Source organism: Osmerus mordax, chromosome 1, assembly GCF_038355195.1.
Source record: "Osmerus mordax isolate fOsmMor3 chromosome 1, fOsmMor3.pri, whole genome shotgun sequence".
NCBI classification, from domain to species: domain Eukaryota; kingdom Metazoa; phylum Chordata; class Actinopteri; order Osmeriformes; family Osmeridae; genus Osmerus; species Osmerus mordax.
The window spans coordinates 15,366,994-15,379,534 of NC_090050.1; the positions used below are offsets into that span (position 1 = coordinate 15,366,994).

Below are 12,541 nucleotides of genomic sequence, written 5' to 3' on the forward strand. Positions count from 1 at the left end.
GCAATTTCCATTGGATTTCCCACTGTTTCATCTTATATCATGTGGAGGTAAAGCTGATGCAGAAGCCAATTAGATCAGGATTTGTATGTACTATTACAGAGAAGTCACCTCAAAGGTCAGTCCTTGAGTGCGGTATTAGGTCGGCCTGTGTAATGGAAATGCACGGTCTGCCATTACTCTTGTCCTGACAATAGCCTTGTGTGATATCCTATGATAGTAGATTGACCTACACATCATCCAGAGCATATATAGCTTTTCATATTGTAAATCTCAGTAGTTGTATTGATAAACAGAGCGCCAACAACTGGGGGGTGACTCTAAATTCAGTGGGAATAAATAAAGTGCCCTATGCATGAGAGACTGTATGCTAAACAACACAAATTTTTTGTCTAAATTATGATGTGCCTAATGGCTAGGAGCCACCACACCCCTGTTAGCATCACGTTTTCTTGTTGCATTTTATGCAATGGCTGAGTGCTCCATGTCAAAGTGTTAATAGTTAATCATCCCCTCTCTAAATTATCCCTTTACTAACATTGTGTAAAGCCTGATAGGTGAAAACATCCACCTTAAAGTCGTTGACACATTCACTTCACACCAATAAGTGTCAGAGTCAATGTCATCCTTTTAGGCTTAATGTGCTGTATTTTAAGGCTTTCGATTGAAGAACTGCCTCGTCGCTCTCTTGAAAGTTGTTGACTGAATTCGTTTGAGGCCGACTAACCCCTATTATCCTGTCCCAGCCATAAAATCCTTTTGTCTTGAGACCAAGGTGGATAAGGGCATGAGGTGTGATTGACAGGTCAAAAGGTCCCATGATAGTTTAGGGGTAGTGACCAGTTACTAGGCATCTTCTCTCTCCGTTGCAGCAGGGTAAGGGTTTTCTATATTTATGGACCACCTTTGTTAGGCTTGAGTTACTGGACAGTTAACAAATCTCGCCCTGTACTATTATTCAATGTTATAATCCAATTCATAATTGAGGTATTTTATGGTACCATTCATGGCCACAATTGTGGGAACATTTCTCTGTCCCAACATATGGGGGACACTTTAGTTTAAGATCTTGTTGCGCAAAAATACAAATAACTAATTCAAGGAAGACAACCTTAATGGCCATTATAGTAGGTTCACATACACTTCATGCTCACGCTCAACTAACTGTGATTGCTGTTCATTTCTGCAGCCCCTCCACACCTCATTGAGAAACCCCAGGACGTGCAGAAGCCTATTGACGACTCCTTGGTGTGGGAGTGTAAAGCAACCGGGAAACCCAAGCCCTCCTATAGGTGGATGAAGAATGGAGAAAACATAGAGCCTGTTGAAGTGAGTTTCTTTCAAAGGGTTGTGAAAGTGGGGCTCTCCAAAAATAAGTTTATGTAGGAAAATGTGAGCCACATGTACTGAATTGCTGTACTCATTTATATAAGGTTCACTCAAAATATTACAGAATTGGGTTTTTGGCTGTAATAAGTGTGGTATGGAGAAATGTATCTACACTCTTATGTACTTCAGACTGTTATATAAGGCTCCAGGATGGGGATGAAAAAAACGGGTCTACATCAACTTTATAACTGTTTATAAAGGATCTCTGAAAGGATGTTGAACATCCTCAAATGTATACTTTGTGTTGCTTGTTAAAAGACTTAAGTTGCAAACAAGGCAACAATTTTATGCAAGCCTTGAAAGCAGGATGATGTAAGAGCCACTATAATCTTCTCGTGAATCTCTCTTTTAGAGTGCAGCCATTAATCCTGTACCACCAAAGAGGAAAAGGGAGAGTCTTACAAACACACTATGTAGTTCCCTTCTCTGATTCCCCATACCTGCGACACCAAGAGGAACTCAACACTATTTACAGTACTTTGCATTGACAAAGGAGTTTCAGTCTACAACCTACTTATTTGTTCAACTCATTTTATTAGCGATACAAGTTCTGTGGTTGGAAGAAAGTATTCATTATGGCATTTGGGAAATAGGATTCGACATATCTTAGAGTGATCCCTGGTGCTACGTGGCCAGGTTATTTGTAAGAGATTGATGGAAAGCACTCAGGCATAGCTTGGACGTAATAAATAAACAGACTTTATGTAAATTTTTTTCATTATACAAAATGGCCACAAACAAAACAGAGGGTATCGATCAAACCTTGGATGTTATATATGGAGTGGAAATGAGCGAAGCCTGTTTTATTGTTACCACAGGCAATGCTCCAAACAGCAGGCTCTCCTTTGCCCATAAAGTCAGATTAGGGTTGCTTTCAGCTGCGCATAATTAACAATCTGTCTAGCCATAGAACCACATTTTATTAAAAGTCTTTACAAGTTCTGCCTAATAATTTATTTTGCTGGTTGGTGAAAGAACTCTCTGAGAGAACAAAGTTAACCCATCTGTTTATCTCACAAAAAATGCTTTTTTCAAAACTTTTTAACACCATAGTTTACATCTATAGTTTCAATGCACAGATCATTCGGCCATCTGTGTTTGATGCCCTAGAGAGTTCCTGTGATAAAAGGTCGGAAATGTTATTGACGTAATGTCTTGTGAACTAGAATTTTTATAAATGAGACACGATGAATTAATAATAATTAATACACTTGAATAAGCAGATTAATCTGCAGAGGTGTTAAACTGTATGAAATGTCACTATTAACCAGTGCAGCTCCATCAGTCTGATGAGTAAAGGTCAGGCGTATAAAAGGAAATTACAGGAAATCAATAGACTTTTCTCATTAAGGATATGATATTACCGCAGGTTAATTGAAGGGTTTAGTTTTGTGCATGCATTATAATGAGAGTGATAGTCTATCTCCGCATTTATTATTACTCTACAGCATGCAGAGTATAGAAGGTATTTTGTACTTCTCACAGCTGCACTGCTAGCAGGATAGTAACCGAACACAATAGAGAGTGTTTTTGAAACCATTACATCAGTTGTTTGTTTACAACATCAATTGTTGAACTTCATGATGCCCTGCTACATATATCAAATAAAGGGGCCTGGTCTTGTTGGCAGTGACATTGCCAATCATTTTCATTCAGCATAAGGCGTACAGATGGTCCCCCTAGGTACCCACATGAGAAACTGCTGATTAAAGAGGAACGTCATGCTTAATTAATAGCAGCCATAAACTGAGTCCTTTCTCCACACGGACAGATATACGCCATCATTTGCCTCTTAGTGCCAGAAGGCATCTTCGCCCTGCTCATCCAAAGCCACTGAGCATTATGGACGTTTAGAAGCAACCTGCTCAAACATAGGATTAGCTGGTGATGTTTCAATGGGAAAAGCCTCTCTTTTCATGTGACAGTACCTTAATCCCCTTGGTCTGGAGCCATGGAAAAAAAAACGTATGGAAATGTGCTCTAATGACATTAAGGGGGAGCATGTAGAAAACACAGTAGATCAAGGGCAACCTGGGGCAAAAATGTACACCAATGCTATGAGCCGTTTCTGATTTCTATGTGCTCTGAGAAGACGGGATACCCTAACGTGCCTTAATTTAGAAAAATTACTTCCCTCAAGGATGAAATGGCTGCAGTAAGTGCTAAGCTTTTAGTGCATGCTCCCCATCTAGGCTGTGATAACTTTGATGGGCAGTCACAACAGAGATTGTTCCCTGAGCCAGGTAGAGGGTTCCATCCAGAGACACGTTTGCTACACTGGGGTTTTACTGTGTACCTTACAGCATTAAGTGCTTGGTATGTATACGGCATACATATCAAGAAACCAATTTTCACGATGCAGTATACCTCTGATGTTAAAATATTCCTTTCATTCTCATCCCCTCCTTCGGCATCCTAGGGGGAAACGGACCCTGTGGTGCAACCAGAGATATAAATAGGCCATGGTTTTATTTCACTCTCATAAACATGCAGATTGATTAGGGTCATTTTCTGCTCGCCTGCCTCCCTCCACCCAACCCTTTTCCTCCATTAGGGATGAAAACCTAGATTTATTGCCATGTCCGTCACATCCAAATCATAATTCACTGGCATGCTGGCTGGGTGCTTTTATGCAAATTAGAAATGGGAATAAGTCTTACTGTACATCTCTGTATTTGCAGGAGCGCGTACAGGTTGGAAATGGGGCATTGTCAATCAGTCGGTTGACCCTGGCCGACGTGGGGATGTACCAGTGTGTGGCTGGAAACAAGCATGGAGAAGTCTACTCAAATGCAGAGCTCAGAGTCATAGGTAAGGCCAAACACAATTTGCATGTGTGTATGGGTGTATATACATGAGTAGCCTTCATTATAGTGGCTGCGCTGTTTGTTTGCAAGTTTGTGCCACAGTTCCTTCATTCATCCCCACAATAAAATGACCTAGAGTCTCTTAATAGTTGCTCTCTGATTGAAAAACATTAATTATAAGATGAATGTGCTGGCGAGCAAATGATGTATGCAAAGGCAGCTCTGCTCACCAGTTTCACCCATCTGCCCTGTCTGGCCTGTCACTCTCTGCATAGGGCTGGCCTCAAGCTCTCACTCCCCTTCCATCCCACTGCAAACCTTCTGATTGTTTTGGCATTGATTGGAATTAGTCTCTAGACAGCCAGAGTACCAGGGTTAAATTGAACGTGGAGGTAAAAATGTCATTGACAGTCCCTTGCAGAGAGATGCTAATTGAAGTGCTTTATAAAAGTAAGGGAGGAGGAACCTGAAGCGGTGGAAATTATCGTGATGAAATTTACATTAATTTCAGCTGAAATACTAAAGGATGTGACATTTTCCCTTAGTTTCTCTACAGAAGGAAAAAAACAGTCTCTGTTAATTAAGAAGAGCCGTTCCTTTGTTCCTCTTCGTTCATGCCATTTTGGCTGAGCATCACCCATACGTGGCTCACTTTGAAGTGGAGTGTTAAGTGTGGCTGTCTTTAAAATAACTGTGGTTTATTCAGTTGCTCCGTTTTGTAATTAAAACCTGCAGGGGTTACATAGATTCCTAACAATTTTTGTTGTACAATATGCCTTGTACTGCCTGATTTTCTACAGTCAATGTAAACCCATTTCTCCCCCTCCATACCTTGAACCCCACCCGAGATCCCCAGATCTTGCTGCATGAGATCTCTCGGCACACAAAACAGAACAACACAGACCTAAAATGAAGATTTATTATGTACATTAAAGAGAGAGGTGTATGGATACCATTTCTTTTACACGCACGCTCTGTTTCAGCTGTCGCCCCAGATTTCTCTCACAACCAGCTGAGGACTCAAACCCTGGTGAGGGAAGGAGGAGACCTGCTTATCGAATGCAGGCCCAAGATGTCTCCTTGGGGTGTAATCTCCTGGAAGAAGGGCAATGAGGCTCTACAGGAGAGCAACAGGTACAGCTGTCATCTATCTCTGAATCACTGATGCTCTCTGGAAGGGTTTGGTTTATTTTGCCCTGAGGTATCATAGGTTTTGGTCAGGCACTGTACCCTTGAGGCTATGTTCATGTAGTATTGATAACAAGCCAACACTAGACACCCCAAGCCGAGGTTATGTTTACATGGTCCTTTATTTGGGGCTGTATCATATTGATTCCCTTTGTCAGTGTTACCACAACCACTCTTTGACGGTTGGTATTTATCTCTCAGCTTTGGCTGTGTGTGATCTGCAAACATCTGCAGCCTTCATGAAGAGCCACTGTATCTCATGACATACAGTATCATGATTATATTTAGAGTCTACCTGCATTGCACAAAAAAACTGTTCAGTCAGTTGGAGAACTGACCTATGGGTTCTGGTAATTGGCTTGGCCGTGGTTCGGTCAGTATGTTCAAGTGTCCAGGCAGACAGCCTACCCGTCAGGGTGCTAATCAAGCACTTTTCGCCCTCTGTAGGGGTTGTAGGGCCACCAGACCAGTCACTGTATTCTGACATATGTCCAAGCTTCTCAGGAACTGAGTGTGAACCCATCTCTGAGTGTTTGCGCGTGTGTGTGCGTGTTTGTAGAGAGACAGCCTTTCTACAGGCAGGGGTCACCCACAGGGAGTCACCAGTGAAGCAGCTAGTCTGACAGAAGGCCTGTGTACTCACTGTCTTGTCAGGGTTTACATATACACAAAGAAGTGTTGCTTGTCAAACAAACTGGTGGGACATTTGCATAGTGGTTACGCTGCAGGTGCCCTTCACCTGCCCTGTCTGCCCAGATGATGCTGTCTCATATACAGATATTTATCAAGCGCTGCAATCATTGTGATAAAAATGCATTGAGGGTTTTGTTGTTGCATTGAGTGATTTCATATGTTGCCCTGCTGCAACACTGGTTTATGTCTATTGGTTGATGGATACCATGGAAGTGCATGCTGAAATCATGCTGAAAAGATGGCCGTGGCTCTGCTTCCATGATATTCAGTTCCTTTTATTTTGTTTCCTACCTGTTACAGTGTTTAGTGACTTGTTTCTGCCTATTAGTTTATTGCTAGGTAGCTGAAGAGTATTTATTTAAATAATGAAAACAGCATTTGTTGAGACCCTGATTGTGTTGAGTCTTCATGCACTCCCAAACATAATCTATTATAAAAATCCTTCAGAGAGGAAATGTTTCTAAATACCTCAATATCGGTTTTGAAGTGGAGCCCTGGGCCTATTTGAAGTTTGAAATAAATCACTGTGCCTTTACTTTGCAAATGATATTCAGTTCAAACCACCTGGCCGCCTTTGACACAGGGGTAATTAAAAAGAAAAATGTGCAGATCAGGATTGCGGCTCATCTGTCCCAGGTTGTATTGTGGTAGATGAAAACTTGTCATAATGCTGGATTGCATTGTCAATAGTCGGAACCCTGCCAAGTAACTTTTCGAAGAACTGAACATACGTGAATTGTGCTGACTATGATTATCTCTTTTTCCTCTATCTCTCTAAATATATCTCCCTCTTTACACAAATGCATGAATGAACATGAACATTTTGCAGGTTGTCTTGCCTTGTAATCACAGGAAGTATCCTTTATTGTTGTTTTCAGAACAATACAGCCTCCGTTCAAGTGGGAAATAATTCTCACTTCCGTTTAAAGATTCACATCTGCACAGTCTATAGAAAGTTTGCCTATACCATTAGCACAATGACTGTACTAGAGAGTAATCAATAATACAATTATTGTTGTTTTATGTAAATATGTGTGTGTGAGTAAGGCAGTACACCTGTTCAAGAGTGTGTCTAATCAAAGGGAAGGATGGGTGGAAGCTTTGAACCCCTTTTGTAGAAGATTAATTGCCTTAATTGCGTTAGCGCTCTACAGTGGCTTTAGAGGGAGGGGAGACCGTGTCACCAGCTGGGTAATCCATCTTCATAGCAGCAGCCCTTTTTTCTGCAGGAGACCAGAGGAGGGGGGGTGTCTTATCTCCCCCAGACAAGCCTGCAGGGACAAGGTTTAGATGACATCAGCTGGAACAAAGCAGCTGAGAGAGCAGAGCAGGTCTTGCTGATGAGTGTATAAGTGGGCCATGTCAGGCATGGACGGCAGCCGAAAAACATGCCGTTTCAATATGTCACTGCTGGCCCAACCATAGCAGACCCACATAATCAACTGTCTCCTTATGAGTAGCCACTGGATGTGTTGCTGACCTCCTTTAATCTTCTGTGAATCAAACACAATCTGCCAGAGGTTTTAAGTATTGCAAACTTTACACAACTGTGGCACTCTTACAGTTGTAAAGGTATCTTAAGAATGAATGCCTGTTTTGAAAATGGAATGCATTACCTGGCTGTCATGTGTCATGGTGAGAGAACCATTATTTGGCTCTGTGTTTAGCTTTTCACTCTATGGGGTAGAGAAAGATTGCCTGTAGTTTAATGTTTTGACACAACTTATGGTATGTTCTCTTAAACATACCATAAGTTATATATATATATATAACAGCATACAACATAGTTATGAAATACGAACATAAAACCAAGCTAATTTGCATTACAAAATTTGTCATGAACCAACTAGATTCATGTGCAAATGAGTTCACTTAAAATATATTTTTATGAATCCATTTAGCCTATTGGGCTTTTAAACCAAAGGGTAAAAAAAACATTACATTTACATTTAGTCATTTAGCAGACGCTCTTATCCAGAGCGACTTACAGTAAGTACAGGGACATTCCCCCGAGGCAAGTAGGGTGAAGTGCCTTGCCCAAGGACACAACGTCAGTTGGCATGACCGGGAATCGAACTGGCAACCTTCGGATTACTAGCCCGACTCCCTCACCGCTCAGCCAACTGACTCCCCTGACTTAGACTTTCTTGAAGTTGTAACTTTTCTCCCATACTTCTCTGATGTCTAACATACATCAAGATGTCCAGTGAAATATTGTTATCACCTCATGAGTTGATGGTGAAAATGCTGTAAAACAAAACAGCCCAGACACAAGACCTGCTGGGTCTTGTGTCTGGGCTGTTTTGTTGGCTATTCAGCTGAATTTAGGGCAACAAGGCCCAGGGTAAGATTGCCCCAGTTCCAGTTCTAGCTATGCTTATGGCCCATCGGTATCTCTCCTGCAAAGGCAGAAGAAATGAGGATAGCTCTTATATAAATGAGGTGGCTTCACAGAGTGAACTCCATTTAAAGGCCAAACTCCGCCGAACTCCGCCAGCCCCATCTCAAGGATACATTTTGTTGGAAAGGAACAAAAAATATAAATGGGTGGGGCATCGAGGAAAACATATGTTCGTTTACCTATATCAGATCTTACATGGCGTCTTTTTTTATTTTAATTCTTTGTGTCCAAATGTTCATAAAATAAGCGTACTTTCGGAAGTCATTGAATTGGTGCTGGTGCAGTGCAGAAACAGGTGTACTATCAAAGCAGTTATCATTTTCATCAATGGGAGGCCTGAAGAAAATGTGTGTATCATCATTTCAAGGATACATGCTGTTGCGCTTATAAAAGAACATTGTTTATAATGTGTAAATGTCACTTCACATTTTTCCTCATTGCATCTCTAATTTGATTCTATTGGAACATCTGCTTCTGTGGGTGCTGTGCAATGGCAGATTGGAATATTGAGAGGTTGAGCAGCCAAAGAGACTTTATCTCATTAACTCACCTTGAGGAGAGGACCACCACCTGATAGGTTCATGTGGCAGGCTGAGGCGGTTCATTTAGATTTTGCCCCCTGCTTTCCTGGGATTTGGTGTTGGCACTAGCTGAAATTTCAGATGTAGAGGCACGGCCCTCCCTCCCACCCACCTGAGGATGAGAGTGCCGGATGAGTGTTCCGGCCCAGGATCAGAGCCAGACCAGAGTACCCTGGAATCTCTAGACAACCACAACACGTTCAAAGGCAGGCACACACACACACACAGACACAGCCAAGTGCAGCCTAGTAATGATAATTATGTTGTTACTCCTAAAATGTTGAAAGTGCTGTAACAGCTGGATAGCTTTCTCCAAGTTCAAAAAATGTATGATTCAGATGTACTGTGGCTCTGTACAGTGGCTCATATAGTTGTAAGATACTGTTCCAGTCAAAACATTTGATTCATGACTCTTTTTGCTTCTATTGTCCTGTCCTCAATCATTTCATTTTATAGAGAGGATAAAATGTCTTGAGATATGCATCCACACCAAATTTGTCTGTAGTTTCATGAATCCTACTCTGTCTAGAAAATGTGTTACTATACAGAGCAAATGTTACATTGACTAAAACTAAATACATCTCAACCTGGAGCAAAACTAAATTTCAAGATATTTTCTGAGATTAGGTCAGAACCCTCTTTACCCAGGCACGTCCGATGTACTGCTCTATGGGATTATTTTTATCTGGGAGACTCCTGCTGATATCATTTTTCAAAGTAAGAATCCGCCAGCACAGCACGAGTAATCCATCTTGGTTACCCCGACAATTTCTTTGGAACACGTGTGTGCTCTTTATTCCTGAAGGATACCTCAGCACATGAGGAGGAGATGAATAACAGTTGAAGAGAATAAACTGAGAGCGCAATTTGTGATTAAAGAAATCCTGTAGCAGAGGATCCATCCCTCTGTGGCCCAGGCAGATAAACCCTCACTCCTCCCAATGCAATTACCAACACAATCTCATCCTGTTCTACAGCCGGGTATTAAGACAATCTAAATCAACGTGCTTGATGAAGACAGCTACCTGTAATAAGCTGTGTGCTCACTGCGAAAATGAATTCAAAGACATGTATTTGTGCAGGAAGTCCTTAGACAGTTGGAATTTTTGTGTTTATGCTCAGATTGCATTTGTTGCGTCGTTATGGGTAAGAAGCAAATAACAATTTAGCAGTCTTTTCATGCCGGAGGACATAATGTTCTTGATCAAGGTCTGCAATGACGTTTTACTGAGACTGTTAATTGAGATTTTTATAAAAAGTACTTTCACAGTACATATTTTACATGCTGGCACAGTCAAAAATGCATAGCACATTTGTTTTTCAATTTACAGTACTGTACCATATGTTTTGTACTAGAATGTGTTTGTTTCACAAACTAAGCATACAGTATATTAATACTTACTTTGGAGGCATACCTACCCTCTGGCTGTGTTTTATAACACTGTGGATCACAATGGAAACCATAATGCTACTGAGTCCCCTAGGGACAAGGGTCAACCCACAGTCAACTGAAAGAAAATGTCATTTTGGGAAAGCCTGAAACTATCTCTTTACCTCATGTTAATATAACTGAAAATGATAAAAAGAGTGTACTATAAACCACTACCTGGCTGCCTATTATGCAAGAACTAACTAAGGCCTTACTGTCAATCATCCTCTTGTCACTTGCTCTGTGGAAGCTCTAGCACTGTTGAACAGTGACTTTGAATACCTGCTCATTTTGGTATTGAAGTCTGATTGACAGAGGCACATGATATAATAAGGAAATTCCTTTTCACAGTTGCAGAAGGTGCTTTCAGAAAATACTGTACAGTATAGTCATGTTTGTTTTATGAGGTTTAGGAGTTGTATGCTAAACTCCAGTGTTAAACATTTGTTTCTCCTGTACTTTAAAGTTATTTATTCACAATTAAACTACTCAAAGACGTTTGAATGACTTTTCGGTTGGGGGGTAATGAGTCTAACACCATCAGATGACATGCCATTTGAGTTTAGCTGCATCTCATTTTACGATTGACAGCACCCTAAGGTAGATCATTTCTAATCATATAGGAATAATTTCTTGAATCATTAGGTAGAACTAATAATGCGTGTGACAAGCTAAGAAGTATTAGTACAAGTCTGCGTGAAGGAAAAATCTATATCAATTACAGCTATATTGGAGAATTGTCAGCGGTAAATGCCCAGGTGTCCTTATTTCACCATCGTCAGCCATTGGGTTTGTTGTCTAAGTGATAAAAAAGTCAACTCATTGCCATCTATTATTGTGCCTCGTAATTGCCCGTTAACCTTGACAACTTTACCAACAAAGGCATGCGCTCAGGATTTGCCCTGATGTTTCAAAAATAGATTCCTCAGCTATTTTAGAGTTGAGCTACCTGCATCCCATGTTGTAGGTTGGGCTTCACGGAGCCCGGCTGTGCAGTTGGGCTTGATTTACGCGGCTGACAGAGCCGTTTCTCTCCAACACAGAGCTCTGTGGGGAACCTTTGGAAAGACAGCCTTTCAATTTATCTTGTGATGCCAGACATTTCCCACTATACACTTCAGGGTTTTAAAGCAGTCAAGAGGCATAGATCAACACTTGAAGTTAGGTCCCACCTCTTGTCCTGCTCAGAGGATATGGTGACCTAGCCTCTCCCCCTGAAGACGCTTCATCCCAGCCTCTCCCCCTCTCCCCTCCAGCAGTGTTAGGAACAGCAACACTTTGATACAATTATGATTAGAAACACCACCTGGAGGTAGGTCAACGATGGTCAGCGTGGTGTAGAAAAAGCAGCATTGTTTAACGCCTACCTTGCCTTATCTGTGAGTTTAACATGAAGGGAGCACACGGCCCGCTCACACACGGCCTAGCACAAGCCGTGGAATAGGTTATCAGGCACTGGGAATGCTGTCGTTTTAGACTTGGATATGACTTTGCCTGGCTTTACATGGAGGGAGGATTGCAGGGAGTAAGAATTGTGTGCAGAGATGCAGTTGGCTGTGTGTGTAGCTCTCCTAAGCCGATGGTAATTATTTTGCAAAATCACCGTAAGCACGGGATGGCCTTTTTCAACACAGCCTCATAGCTGAGTAGTTCTGCTGATAGAATCTTAACCCCTATTTCCACACTGCTGTTTTATGTACTCCACTAACGAAGAGCACACACACCTTAAAGCCTGCAGTCACACCATCAGTCAGGCCAGGGGTGAGAGCCGTGTGGACTAGAATTGAGAATGGTGTCATTTATGAATGCAAATCAGAATAGGTGGTATGATTTCAGATGACCCAATATGCATTAATTCACGACGTATGAATAGGTAGGTTATTTTCAGATATGTTTATACGAGACACCATTAGTTGCAATCACACTCTTTATGCTGAGGCATTTACTTCTATTAAATGCAATATACATCAAAGTTTGGTTTTTGAAAGGTTTTGCCTATTTTATTTGCCCATGTCATTTCCCCATCAAACAACATAAACATTTGGCACATCAACAT

The 12,541-nt window shown here is 41.4% G+C and overlaps 1 protein-coding gene across 1 annotated transcript in view; it reads left to right on the plus strand.

Annotated features, from left to right (window-relative positions):
- Positions 1 to 12,541, plus strand: part of cntn4 (contactin 4) — a 64,007-nt gene that overhangs the window by 36,851 nt on the left and 14,615 nt on the right. Inside the window, exons 9-11 of the mRNA XM_067238289.1 lie at positions 1,187 to 1,326; positions 4,068 to 4,197; positions 5,177 to 5,327. Of these exons, the coding sequence (XP_067094390.1) occupies positions 1,187 to 1,326; positions 4,068 to 4,197; positions 5,177 to 5,327 (421 nt within the window). The remainder of the gene's footprint in view (positions 1 to 1,186; positions 1,327 to 4,067; positions 4,198 to 5,176; positions 5,328 to 12,541) is intronic.